Source organism: Ovis canadensis, chromosome 9, assembly GCF_042477335.2.
Source record: "Ovis canadensis isolate MfBH-ARS-UI-01 breed Bighorn chromosome 9, ARS-UI_OviCan_v2, whole genome shotgun sequence".
NCBI lineage: Eukaryota > Metazoa > Chordata > Mammalia > Artiodactyla > Bovidae > Ovis > Ovis canadensis.
In genome coordinates this window covers 25535571-25548550 of record NC_091253.1, presented here as the reverse complement: position 1 = coordinate 25548550, position 12980 = coordinate 25535571, and the positions used below count along the sequence as shown (strand labels likewise).

Genomic DNA, 12980 nt, shown 5'->3' with positions numbered 1-12980 from the left:
AGAGCTATGTTCCAGTCCTTGGAACCTGTAATTGTTACCTTATATGGCAAAGAAAAAGGGCTTTGTGGCTGTGATTAAGTTAAGAATCCTCCGATGAGGAGATTATCCGGATTATCTGGGTGGTCCCTTAAAGCAACCACATGCATAGTTATGGAGAGGGGTAGGGGGAGTTTTATCACAGACAGAACAGGAGGAGGCCATGTGCCCACAGGGGCGGGGGTGGGTGTTGGGGGGGTGGGTGCCAAGGGATGCTGGCAGCCCCCAGGAGCAGGGAGAGGGAGGGGCCGGTTCCCCCCGGGAGCCGTGGGGGTAGTATCCCTGTGATGCTATCTTAAACCACTGACGTTGTGGTGATTTTCACAGCAGCACTAGCAAACAGTACAACGTGCTTCAGGGGGACTACTGCGCGCTGGGTCTGTCCTAAACAGGGAGGCAGGCCGGCCAGCAGCTATCCCTTTGAACGCTGAGCGCCCGGCTGCCCAGCTGCGACTACATTCCCCAGCCTCCGTTGCAGCCAGGAGCAACCAGGTGACTTCATTCTCTCCCGGGCACTTGAGAAGTGAAGTGTACAGTTTCTGTGCTTAGTCGCTTAGTCGTATCCGACTGTTTGCGACCCCATGGTCGCCAGGTTCTGCCTGCAGAACCCCAGGTTCCTCTGTCTATGGGCTTCTCCAGGCAAGAATACTGGAGTGGGTTGCCATGCCCTCCTCCATGGGATCTTCCCAACCCAGGTCCCCTGCACTGCAGGCAGATTCTTTACCATCTGAGCCACCAGGGAAAGCCCGAGGCTACTGGAGTGGGAGTGGGTAGTAGCCTATCCTTTCTCCAGGGGATCTTCCCGACCCAGGAATCAAACCAGGGTCTCGCGTTGAAGGAGGAATCTTTACCAGCTGAGCTACCAGGGAAACTGCGGGCCGGAGAGGGTCCTCCACCCTCTTCCTGGTTGAGGAGATGGGAACGACAGTGGGTGAGACCTCGCCTCAAGGGGCGGAGTCACAGCTGGAAGGAGCCTGGCCTGCCCTGGGGCCCTGGACGGGCTGGATGGCTGCAGGTGGGCCTGGACAGTTGGACGGCACCACCTTATTGAAGTTGCTCTCTGTTACCACGGTTTGGCAGTTACCCTATTACGCAGGGCTTGAGTGGCTATTAACAGGCCTGTCTCGTCCGCAGTGTTCAGTGATCATTTGTAGAATGTCAGCGTCTGGTTTTTCTCCTGTGTTGTCCCCACCATGCGGATAGCAAGCGGCCGCCCAGGGTCACCGGGCTGGGCTGAGCTGGTACGACGTCTGCCCTGACAGCTGGCGTCCGGTGGCCCGTGTGGCTGCAGCACGGGACCTTGGGAAGCCGGCCGGTCTGTGAGACACAGGCATCCCTCGGCTGCCTTTGAGGCCCAAGGGCTGGCCGTGCTCCCGCCCGCCGGGCCACCCCCACGTCCCAGACCGCGCCTTCCTGGCCAGGGGCTCCAGACGCACCGGTGGGTGGGAGGCGGGGCTCTGTGTGTGTGCTCAGCTGTGCCAGACTCTTTGTGACCTCATGGACTGTAGCCCGCCAGGCTCCCCTGTCCATGGGATTTCCCAGGCAAGAACGCTGGAGCAGGTTGCCAGTTCCTACTCCAGGGGCTCTTCCGCACCCAGGGCTCCAGCCCACGTCTCTTGCGTCCCCTGCACTGGCAGGAGGACCCTTTGCCACTCTTTACCACTAGTGCCATCTGGGCCCCGCTTCTCAGGGCCGCCACCGGCACTCGGGACCCAGGGCTCCCTGATGGAGGAAACGGTCCCCAGGTGCCTGTGCCCAGAGCACCTGGCCGTTGTGGGTCAGGAGCTGGGCTGTGGGCTCACACGGGAGTAAACAGGAGGGAGCCGTGCACTCCTCTCTCGCCAGCTTGAGGAACACAGGGGTATTCTCTGTGTCCTGTGCGGCCCCCGTCGTTTTGTTAGTGGATCTAAAACACACTCCCCAGGGCTTCCAGAGGAGAGCTGGAGGCTGTCCAGCCCCTTGCCGGGCTCCAAGGTTCAGAGTCAGTAGGGAGGGATTAGCCCGGGCGGGTCACTGGGGTGAGGATGGAGGTCTCCAAGCACCAGGGTGGGGTTCCCCATGGCTCCTGAGAAGGGCCAGGTGAGGCGTGGGGGGTCAGGGGAGAGGCCCCCGTGCCTGCTGACCCTCCCCTGAGCCCCAGGGCACTTCCGGGTGGGGTCACTTTAAATGCAAGGTTCTCTCCTCCCCAGAAGGCCCCTCCCCCAGTCTCCTGGGCAGCCAGGTAAACAAGCCTGACCCCAGGCTGCTGACATGGCTTCCCCCTGTTCTGGGGACCCCAGCCCGGCAGGTCTGCCCCCGTGTCCTGTAGCCACTCCAGGTGAGACACGCGGAGGGGGTCGGGATAGAGGAGAAGGGGGTGCTCATGGCAGCCGGGCTCTGAGAATGTGGGAGAGAAGGCAGCGCCCCCACCTCTTCCTGGGGGGGGCGGTTTCCCTGGGGTCACACAGCAGGGCAGGGCACCCCACCTCTTCCTGGGTGGGAGCGGTTTCCCCAGGGTCACACAGCAGAGCAGGGCAGGGCACCCCACCTCTTCCTGGGGGAGGTTTCCCCAGGGTCACACAGCAGGGCAGGGCACCCCACCTCTTCCTGGGGGCTTTCCCCAGGGTCACACAGCAGGGCAGGGCAGGGCAGGGCAGGGCAGGCGAGCACCTCATCCCCTGACAGTTCTCCTTCCTGTTGTCCTGCAGCCCATGGACCCTGAGCTGGGACGTGGGCCAGGGTCCTCCTTACTCCTCGAAGCCTTTGCAGTTCATTCTCCGGCCCCTCCCCCACCTCCCTAAAAGCCCAGGGCGAGTCCCAGGTCCTCAGAAGTACAAACTCTTGGACTTCACTGGTGGACCAGGGGCTAAGAGTCTGTGCTCCCAATGCAGGGGGCGTGCGTTCTATCCCTGGTCAGGGAACTAGACCCCACATGCCACGTGGTCGGCAGTAACTAAAGGAGGTACCCACCCACTGCCCACACGGGGAGGGCTCTTAGCCTCCCCCCACCCCGTGGATTTGGGGCCTGGACGCCGACCCTCTCTCCACCTCTGCTGCCATGGCAGGGGCGATCTCTCCCTTCTCCTGGCCCCTCAGCCCCCCAGATGCCTCTCTGAGAAACGTGTCCCTCAGCCACCCATGCGGTGGTCGTGCCTTGCCAGCATCCAAACTGTAGCCCGGTGCTGACCGCGATCTGGGGACCAGGACTCCAGCACTCTGTGGGCAGAACCGTAGTCCACTGTTTGCAGCCGGTCCTGCCTCCTCCCCGCCCTGTCCCCGCTCACGCCCCCATCCAGCTCCGCAGTGAGCATCACACCTGCACCACACCCTCCTGCCCTGGGCCCTCTCATCTGATGGCACCCCCCCGCCCCAGCTCTCTGCCTGCTCCTTGCCGGCACCCGCACAGCTGAGCTTGAGCGGAGCTGGGGATCAACGCAACCAGGCTGACGCTCCCATTACATTCCTGGCTGCAGGGGGGGCTCCGCACCAGGGTTCCACGGCATCCCTCCTCCCTTCCAGCCCCACCTCTCTCCCAGCAACCGCCTCGCACCCCCACTTCCAGCGCCCACCCTCCTTCCCTCTGCACACTCAGCTGCTGGCCTTGCTCCTGCTCTCACGGAGAAAGAGGACCCCCACAGGCTCTGGGCACGGCGGGCGCCCACCTGCACCTGGGCCCGCGGGCCCCGTGCTCCCCCGCCTGCCCCCTGCATGAAGCACCCCCTCCCAGCCGAGGCCCAACCTGGCCTCCTGCCCGCGGCCGTCACTCCAGCACCTCTCCAGCCTCCTCTCCTGCAGCCTGACATTTTCTCTTTACGAGATCTTTCTCACTGACATAAAAGCACGCAGCTACACATCCTGTCTCCTGACCCCACTTCCCTTGTAGCTACCGCCCTATTTCTCTGCTCCCCATTTTTAGCAAAAATCCTGGAAAAGGTTATTTATACATGCTGCCTCCCGGTCTTTCCCTCCCGTTTGCTCTGGAATGCAACGGACCCAGTCCCTCCTTCCTGGGCTTGGCCACAGCAGCTCTGGTCAGGGTTGGGGGTGACCTCCATGCTGCTGAACCTGAGGTCAGTTCTCAGGTGCCCTTTGACATGACCCATCGGCAGCTCAGGGGCTTCCCAAGTGGTGCCAGTGGTAAAGAACGCACCTGCCAATGCAGGAGACATAGGAAACGTGGGTTTGATCGCTGGATTGTGAAGATCCCCTGGAGGAGGGCATGGCAACCCACTCCAGTATTCTTGCCTGGAGAATCCAATGGACAGAGGAGCCTGGTGGGCAACGGTCCATTGGGGTGGCACCGAGTTGGACACGACTAAGAGACTTACATGCAGTGTATTCGAAGGGGCAGCTCGGGGCTCAGGACCCCCTCCCCGCTCACTCCCAGAGCCCCAGGCTCCCCTTCTCCTCTCGCATCACTGCCGCTCCACCTCCTCTCCCTGACCTGCCCAGGCCGGCTTCTCAGGCTTCTTCCCTTTCTATTTGCATGATCACATCCAGTTCTGCGGCAGTGAGAGCATGGGTCCTAACTACCGGACCACCAGGCTTTAAATGCCATCATCTCCCAGGAGTTGGTCTGTCTGTCTTCAGCCTGGCGCCACTCTACCTCAAGCCCAGACTCAAGCCCAAGCTCTGCACCTCTTCCCCGGTCTGTCTGAAGGCATCGCCGGTCCAGAATTAGACTCTCGAGCCCCTAGCCCCAAGTTGCTCCTCTCAGTACATGGGGCTTCCTTTCCTCCAGCGGCTCAGGCCAGAAACCGCGTGTCTTCCCTTTGCTTCCCTTCCCTTCCCCCACCAGCCCCTCCGTCGGCAGAGCCTGCGGGCTCCACCCTCGAGACACCTGTAGACGAGCACTTCTCTCTGCTGAGCCCCAGCCCCTCTGCCTGGATTGCCGCCCTGGCTGCCTTGTGGTCTGCGTGGCGGCCCTTACCCCTCACCTGTCTGCTCCGCAACCACCAGATCCACCTGGCTAAATGCCAGTCGGGGTGGTCATCCTCTCCTGCCCTCCCGGGGCCCTCCCCTCTTCTCCACAACTCTCCTCACCCCGGGTGCATAGCAAACCCCAAAGCTTCTGCCCACAGCCCACCCGCCTGTTGGTACTAAGTGTGAGGCCGGGCCAGTGGTGTGGGCACCACTGCAGTGCCGTGCCTCCGGGCTCTCACCCTGGAGGCCTCCAGGGAGGAGGTGTCCCGGTGGACAGGACAGGCTGCCGGGGAGGGGGCACCGCCATGCTGCCCATCGGAACCTGAGGCTCCTGCAGGGCTGCCTCGGACCTGTCCAAGGTGCTGAGTGCAGTGGGCCCTGAGCCGGCCCCTCTGGCCTCACACCCTGCTCAGAGCTGGTCCACGGCCTCTCCTACCTGGGGCTGTGGCTCTGGACGCAACCGCTTTGGTGCTGAGCTAGGAAGGCACTTCCCACTGACAAAGAGGTTCACAAAGGTTCATGACCTTCTCATCCACAAGGATGGCAGAACAGGCTCGACTGTTTCCATTCTTCAGATGGGGAAACTGAGGCTCAGGGAATCCAGAACGCAGACCAGGCTCTCCCAGGTGAAGGAAGGACCTCTGACCCAGGTCTGCTGGCTCCCGTCCCTGGCCTGGGAGAAGCCGAGTGTGTGTTGTACACAGCTGTGGCGGAGCCTGGCACACAGTAGATGCCTCAGGGTACTTACAAGGGGAGGAGAGTCATCGTCCAGGGGCTCCTAGCAGGAGGGTGTGGCACGGTGGAGCGCATCTACGGCCGTCAGTTCAGGGCGGGTCTCTCTGTGTCTGCCTTCTCACCAGGAAAACATTCTGAGTGCTGTCGCCCCTCACAAGGGTGTGGGGGAGGACCTGAGAACGCACGGTCAGAGCCTTGTATGGGTTCATCCAATGCCTCCTCCCAGGCCCTCCCCCCCGAGTCTTGCCTTGTCTCCAAGGAGGCTGCCCAGTTGGTCCTGTGTCCCCAGAGGCTTATCTATACCCAGGGAGGGCCCATGGTTGCATTGTTGAGTTCAGGACCCCCAGAGCTAAGCACTTTGCTGAAGTGCAGCAAAGGGGCAGGGGGGGAAGGGTCTCTCCTAGCAGCTCACAGAAGGTGTGGGCTTGGAGTGGCGGCTTGGGCTGCTGCCTGGGGCCATGGATGGATGGGCCTCACGGGTGCAACACAGGTGATATCTGAGAGCGGGTCCCTGGATTTCACCAGACCCCCGTCTCCTGGGAATCCATGTGTGAGTCAGTCATCAGACATGTCCCCATTTCTCCTGAAATGTGGTCCTGGAGTGAAGGGGGAGGGCGGTGTCCCATGGACACAGCACCAGCCCAGCTTCCAGCCGGATCCTTCTCCCCAGTGAAGATGGTCAAGCTGGTCGGCCCCCTGGGTCCCAGATCCCTGTTGCCCAGGCAGGGCTCCCCCCTCCCTCCACCTGCTGACACAAGGCCAGCTCTGGCCCCTCCGTGCTTGCCTTGCTGAGTCCTCTTTCGAATTCACCCTCACCTGGCTCTGTCCCCACTCCGCCTCCCCGGCGGTTCATCCTCTGCCCAGGCCCAGGATCCACTTTCCACTAAGAGTCATCAGGTCGCCCTTGCTCTCTGGGGATGACTCCAGGTCCACAGCAGGCTCTGCGTGGTCCCCGTCAAGCTATCCAGACTCCTCCCCTTCTGGAGCTTTCCGCCCAAGGAAACCGCGACCCACTCCAGTGTTCTTGCCTGGAGAATCCCAGGGACGGGGGAGCCTGGTGGGCTGCCATCTATGGGGTCACACAGAGTCGGACATGACTGGAGCGACTTAGCAGCAGCAGTAGCAGTATGTAGTGCCTATATTCTAACACACCCCTCCGGGCCTTTCTGCCTCTCACAGCTCCTTAGCGCTGTCCTTGGAAATTAGCCTCCCTCTCCGGTACCCCTCCCCTCTCTGTCTCCACGTGGCCCGCCTTGGCCTCTCTGGCTCAGCGCGGGTGGCTGTGGGAGTCGCTTATCCCCCACCGCTACGCGATCCCTGCCTGCAGGCCCCGCCGCGCCCCAGGAGCCCCCGTTCCCGGACATCTACGGCGGGGACGCGCAGCTGTGGGAGGCGCACTTCCGCGGCATCGGGCGCGCCTATCGCGCGCTGGGCAAGGAGGACGACTTTGCCATCCGCGTGCTCACCGAGGACTTCACGCTGCCCTTCCCGTTCGCCTGGCCGCCGGGGCCCGACCCGGCCCGTGGGCCGCTCTTCTACGACCCGCACGACCGCACGGGCTTCGACTTCCTGCTGCGGGGCCCTGGCGCGCTGCCCCCCGCGCTGCTGCGGCCCCTGCACAGCACGGCGCAGGCGGCGCTGCGCAAGCGGCGCCTGGAGCAGCTGGCGCTGAGCTACGCACACGCGGGCGCCGGCCCCCGGCCCGGCCTGGTGCTGCTGGCGCCCGTGCCCGCCGCCGCGGGAAGCGCCTTCCGGGGGCCCGAGGCCGCCTCCCCCGGCGGGGGCGCCCCTCGGCTGGGCTAGCGCAGCCCCGAGCTTGTCAATAAAGTGTGCAGAGCTTCTGTTTCTCCCGCCCCGAGGCTGTTTGCCAGACACACCTGGGCGGACATCTGGTGCCAGGCAGATCCCCGGGATCGGGTCCGCGGTGGTGTGGATGTCCACTTTGTCCCACGTGGATAACGAATCAAGGCGGGAAGTCGGACAGCCAGGATGGGCTGGCCAGCCCGGGAGCGGCTGCGCGGGGGAGAGGACCTGGGATAGTGGGGGTGGATGGCCGTCTGGGACCCAGCCTCTTGGTGGGCATTAGCACCCCCATGCTGCAGGTGAGGACCCTGGGTCCCAGCGCTCCCGGGAGCAGCTGCGATTTGTTTCCCGTGTGGCTGCAAGTTCAGCAGGGGTCCTGTCTTCTGGGGCAGAGGGGCATCAGGGTTGGGGATGGGGCCTGGATGGAGAGATGGGAGGGAAGGGACACAGGAGTCGGAGCGCAGGGCGGGGGAGGGGCGGGGAGGATGTGATGGGGAAACAGGTGCAGGACACAAGCATCACACCGGGAGCCCAGTCCCCAGGCCGCTGCTTTCCTACCCGCCCTCTGTGCCGGCTCTGCAGAGAAGAGGGTCCTCCTGCCCCCACACCCACACCCACCCCTTTTATGTGTCGAGGGATCGGCTGAGGCCGTTGGTGACCTGGCCTCATCCTGGGTGTCTCCCTCTGCAGGTGAGAAGCTCTGGCAGAGGCCAGTCTATCGTGGGCTCCTGGTGCCGGGCAGAGCTGCTGGACGCAGGACCCGGGTGACCTTCTCCTCCCACCTGCAGCCAAGGCCCAGCCTTCCTCTTTTTGGGGGCTTGGATCCCAGGCGAGCACGAGGCAGGGGGCTGAGGGCACCTTCTTACTCAAGTACAGATGGAATCGGAGCATTTTTTTCCCCCTTTCTTCTAATCCAGGAGTTATTTATAGCTTCCTGGTGGTGGGCAGAGATGGTTTTTCCAAAGTCTTGCTTGGTGTGCAGGAGAACCAGTGACAAGAAATGCTCAGCTCTGGAGGACAGGGGCTCAGGCTCTGCAAGAGGGGTCCTCAGCTTCCCCCTTCAAGACCTCTGACCCTGTTCCAGATTCCTTTATACTTGTGGACCATCTCTCCAATTTTATAGAGATGTATGGTGGTTATACCGCAATCCTCATGTGTGTGAATCCTGATGGGGTAGGGATTCTATCAATATCCCTATGTTGAATACTAATTGTTCGGGTTTCCCCAGAAGCAGGCCCTAAACATGGATTTGGGTGCAGGTGACCGATGCAGGAGGTGACCCTTGGAAACAGGTAGGGGAGTGAGGAGGTGAGACAGAGAAGGGAAGGAAGCCAGTGAGGGGCGTGCTGTGTAGCTAGGTAGGCCTGCAGGTGGATGGAAGTCCCTCTGAGAGCCCTGGGAGGCAGCGTGGGGACCGCCGCACCGCCATCCTGCCTCTGGGATGGGGAAGCCAGTGTTTAAGCTCTGCCTCCCTTGTGGTGAGGGGACCGAGCCTGCACTTCACCCCAAAACAGCATACGTGGGGAGGAGCTGTTTAGAAACTTTTATAAGGTGCCAGAGTAGCTTTATAAGTGTAAAGTGTGATAAGAATTTGGACTTTATATTTAGTATATTCCTTAAATAGAAAATTTTCTAGAAATGTATTTTTAATGTAGTTTATGGAAGTATCGGGGCTTCCCAGGTGGCACTAGAGGTGAAGAACCCGCCTGCCAATGCAGGAGACATCAGAGATGCGGGTTCAATCCCTGGGTCCAGAAGCTCCCCTGGAGGAGGGCATGGCAACCCACTCCAGTGTTCTTGCCCGAAGAATCCCATGGACGGAGGAGCCTGGTGGGCTACAGTCAGACACTACTGGGTGATTGAGCACGCACACACGGAAGTATTTGTCTATGGCATGTTGGAAATAAAAACGTGGCTGTTTACCACCACTAGTTTGAGAAGTACTGACCTAGGGGAGAAAGATAATAACCAAATAAGTAAACTACTAAAGAAACAAACATGATTAAAAAAAATTACAAACAGCAGCAAGTACTATGAAGAAAATGAGTAAGGACAGATCCCATTTCAAACACAGTGGTCATGAGGGCCTCTCGGAGGAGGTGACATTTGAGATTGAAAGGAGTGAGGAGGACCCGTCACTTGAACATTTGGGGAGGGGGCTCCAGGCAGAGGGGACAGACTGTGCAAAGGCTGAGCAATTAAAAATAAAAGCTTCAAAGGTCACAGGACTGGAAGCAGGGGGCGCAAGGCCATAGCACAATGAGCAAGAAGAGGCTCTCATTGATGAATAGCCTTCCCCTTATGGGGCAGGCTCTAGAATCTTCCCCGCAAGACTCTAGGGTCCCAAAGCCCTTTCATGGATGCTGCGTCTTTTCATTCTCCCTGTGGTTCCATGAGGTCAGTGGGTGGAAGAGGGCCCTGGGGCCTAGAGAGGGGAAGGAACAAGAGCATAAGCCGGCATGTTACTAGAACTCCACATTATGGCCACACAAGGCCTGGCTTCAACGGGCTTAAATGGCAGAAAGTTAAAAAGAATGGTTCATGTAACCGGAAGATCCAGAAATAAACTGAGATTCAGGTAGTTTGATCCAGGAGCTCAAGGTTGGATCTAGCCCTCAGACTAGTTTCCTTAATGCTGGCACCATGCCTGATGCACCTCCTGACTTTTCAGTCTGCCTGGCCACTGACAAGGAGAGAGGCCACTGACTTCCCAGAGCTCTCATGGGAGAAAGGATCCATCTCAAGCCCCAGGAAGCTTCCCTGAATGGCCTACTGGTCCAGTACGGTCACGTGTCTAGTCCTAAATCAGACAGTATCCTGTACTGACTGACCTAGGCATGTGTTTCCTGAACCAATCCCTATGACCAGGGGTGGGGTTACCCTCACTGGATTCTAAGAATAAGGCCAGGAACAGCATGGTGGATCAGCTTGAGGGGAATGGAAGGGATGTTGGGGAGATGGCTCCCATGTCCATCACAGCCAGGAGGTGTGAGCCCTGGGGTGTGGTCCTTGGGCGGACGTTTTTTTTGCTAAATCACGCATTTTCTCTTCCAATTAAGTATGCTGCTACTGGAGAGAAGCTTGGGTCAGAAATGGCCACAGCGGGACCTCTACTCTTTCATGTGAAGCAAGGGTGATCATCTGATTTGTCTCCTGACCACCTACTCAGTGTGGGAAGACTTCCTGCATCAAGAAACCCGTGGGTGGGGCCTTGGGAGACCCAGGACCTCTGCTCATTGCCCCTTGGATGAGTGTCTGGGCAGCCCCTCCCAGACGCAGGGCCTCCTGCTGCCTTTCTCACAGACAGCACTATGGAGCCCTCCCTGGGCCTTTTTGCTCTGGCTGCTAGGGTGCCCAAAGCCCACTGGTGCCCCTCTGCCCTAGCTTTCCCTGGGCGTGATCTCCCAGGTGCTGTGCCTGTGCCTTCTGGCCTCACTGTTTTATCCTGGACTGGCTTTCGAGTCTTAGGCTGAGGGGATGAAATCTTAAAAATGATGCTTCCAATTATTTTTGAAAATTGGAGAGAAACACCTTCTTTTGAATGTTGCAGACCCTTTCACCCCCTCTGAATTGCCAGAAGATTCCGCTGTATTCTAAGAACCAAGCCTGGTGGTCTGCACTGAATATTGTGGGTGCTGTGTCAGGGGCTGACTGCTGTGACATTGGGCCCTGGTGCTTGCTGGGGTGAGCAGTGGCTGCCTCCCAGGCTCCGGGAGACAACGTACCTCTGCTAGAAAGCTGGGTCCTCTTCTTCAGGGTCTCAGGTCCTCAGTGGTAGGTGGGGGCAACGGTCACGGTGCTTCGAGGCAGGCCGCTGGGGGTGAGGTGGGAGAGCTCACTGTTCAGGCCCCTGGCTCGGCCTGGCATGCAGTGACACCCCACAGAGGCCAGCTGTTTCCACTGGGACTGTGCACTCTCTTTCAGCTAGCCTTGTCCCCTTGTCTTAACCCAGGGTGGCTGCTCCTCCTCTGTCCTGCCTCTCCACCCTGGAGCCCGGCGCACACCTCTTCACATCCCTCCCTCGGGGCACCGGCAGCCTCGCCAGCTCATTCACATCACCGCTGGTGCAGCAGCACGCGGGGCAGGGTGTGACCTGTCAGTGGTCACGAGGGACCTCTGTCCCTAGAACCTGCTTGTGGGGGCTGCTCTGAATGTTATGAATGTGGCCAGGGGCTCTCAACTTGCTGAGCAGGGAGGCTGGGCATCCTGGGGGTCCCTGGGGGAGGACAGGAGTCAGGGTGTCAGCTCAGAACCCGAGGCAGGTTCCCTCTAACTTAGCCAACACAGCATTCCCAGGGAGACTGGAGACGCCATGTCCTTCCATATTCCAAGGAGAGGGCTTCCGTTTGATCCCTGCACTGCTGGGAACAGGGGTCAGGGTCCTTCCACCCCCTGCGTCTGCTCCAGTTTCCTCGGGAACAGACTCTGAGGAACAGTGAGAATGTTTAATTAATTGCAATTACAATCTTCAAAGGAAGCTGGGAGTTGAAACTTGTTCCTAATTACTGTGTTGCGATGTCGGCCGGCTCCCCAAATTGATCATGTTAGAATTTCCGATGGAGGATTAATTGAGTTGCTGCGAGGACCACTTTGCGTCCCTCCCCCTTAGATGCGGCCTGTGCTCAGCCTGGAATGACAATGAAGGGGGCCGGGTGGAGGCTGGCGGGAGCCAGCGGGATGAAGAGCTCCCAGCCCAGGTCAGGGCCGCCTTGGCCCTGGCTCAGGAGCGGGGCCGTGGGCTGGCCGAGCGGCTCCCTGCGGTCCCTGGTGTATGCACTTCACCCAGTGTGTTCTGCTCTTGCCTCTGGAATTTCCCTGTGTGGAGGCTGCTCCCTCAGCCCCCTGTGTTTAGGTGGGGGCTGTGATTAGTGCTGGCCAGCGAGTCCTGGTCATCGTGACATGCGTCTCTTAGGACCAGAAGCCTTCCTGCCGGGACAAGACCCGCACAGAGTCCTTCCTTCCACTGCCCCGTGACCCGCGGCTCCGGAGACAGTGCCTCCTCCACCGTCCTACATCCTGGAGGCACCTGCAGCAAGCGTGAGAAATTGCCCATCGTTGCCCCACCTCCGCAGCACGGTCTAGCGCCTCCTGACCGATGCAGCCTCTGCAGGCGAGACTGTGCAGGCCCAGAGCCAATGAGACCCGGGGCCCTTGTTCAAAATCAGGAAAATGGCAAGATGATGACAGCGGAGCGTTAAACCAGGCCTGGAGTGTGACTGCCTAGGTCACTGGCCCCAGACCCTGTAGAACGAGACGAGGGAGCTGTGAGCAGGCCTCGTGGAGGCAGGTTCTGTGGGACCCGTGGCAGGGGAAGGGCGTGGGCCACCCTCGCGGTCCGCTGCGCTCCTTCAGGGACTGCTGTCCTCCCGGCCCTTCCTCAGTCGCCTCTGCTGCTTTCCGTGGAGGTCCTGAGTTGTTGTTGCTCCTTTTCAGATGGGCTGTCCGCTCTGCCACCTGCCCCGGGTGTGTGGGGCTGGGCGTGCTGCCATCCAGGGCTGCCGAGA

General features: G+C 60.2%; 1 protein-coding gene across 1 annotated transcript; it reads left to right on the top strand.

The window, feature by feature from the left end:
• Positions 1-2256: 2256 nt before the first annotated feature.
• Positions 2257-7514, top strand: C9H8orf90 (chromosome 9 C8orf90 homolog). Its single transcript, XM_069600793.1, has 2 exons — positions 2257-2353; positions 7001-7514. Exons 1-2 carry the CDS (start codon positions 2287-2289, stop codon positions 7474-7476), a joined length of 543 nt encoding a protein of 180 aa, XP_069456894.1. The 5' UTR covers positions 2257-2286; the 3' UTR covers positions 7477-7514.
• The last annotated feature ends 5466 nt before the right edge of the window (positions 7515-12980 follow it).

Excerpts from the sequence above, each read along its gene's own strand:
- C9H8orf90 (XM_069600793.1), top strand. The coding sequence starts at position 2,287 with ATGGCTTCCCCCTGTTCTGGGGACCCCAGCCCGGCAGGTCTGCCCCCG. Across the intron at positions 2,354-7,000 it reads GTGTCCTGTAGCCACTCCAG|GCCCCGCCGCGCCCCAGGAG; the intron begins GTGAGACACGCG and ends CCCTGCCTGCAG.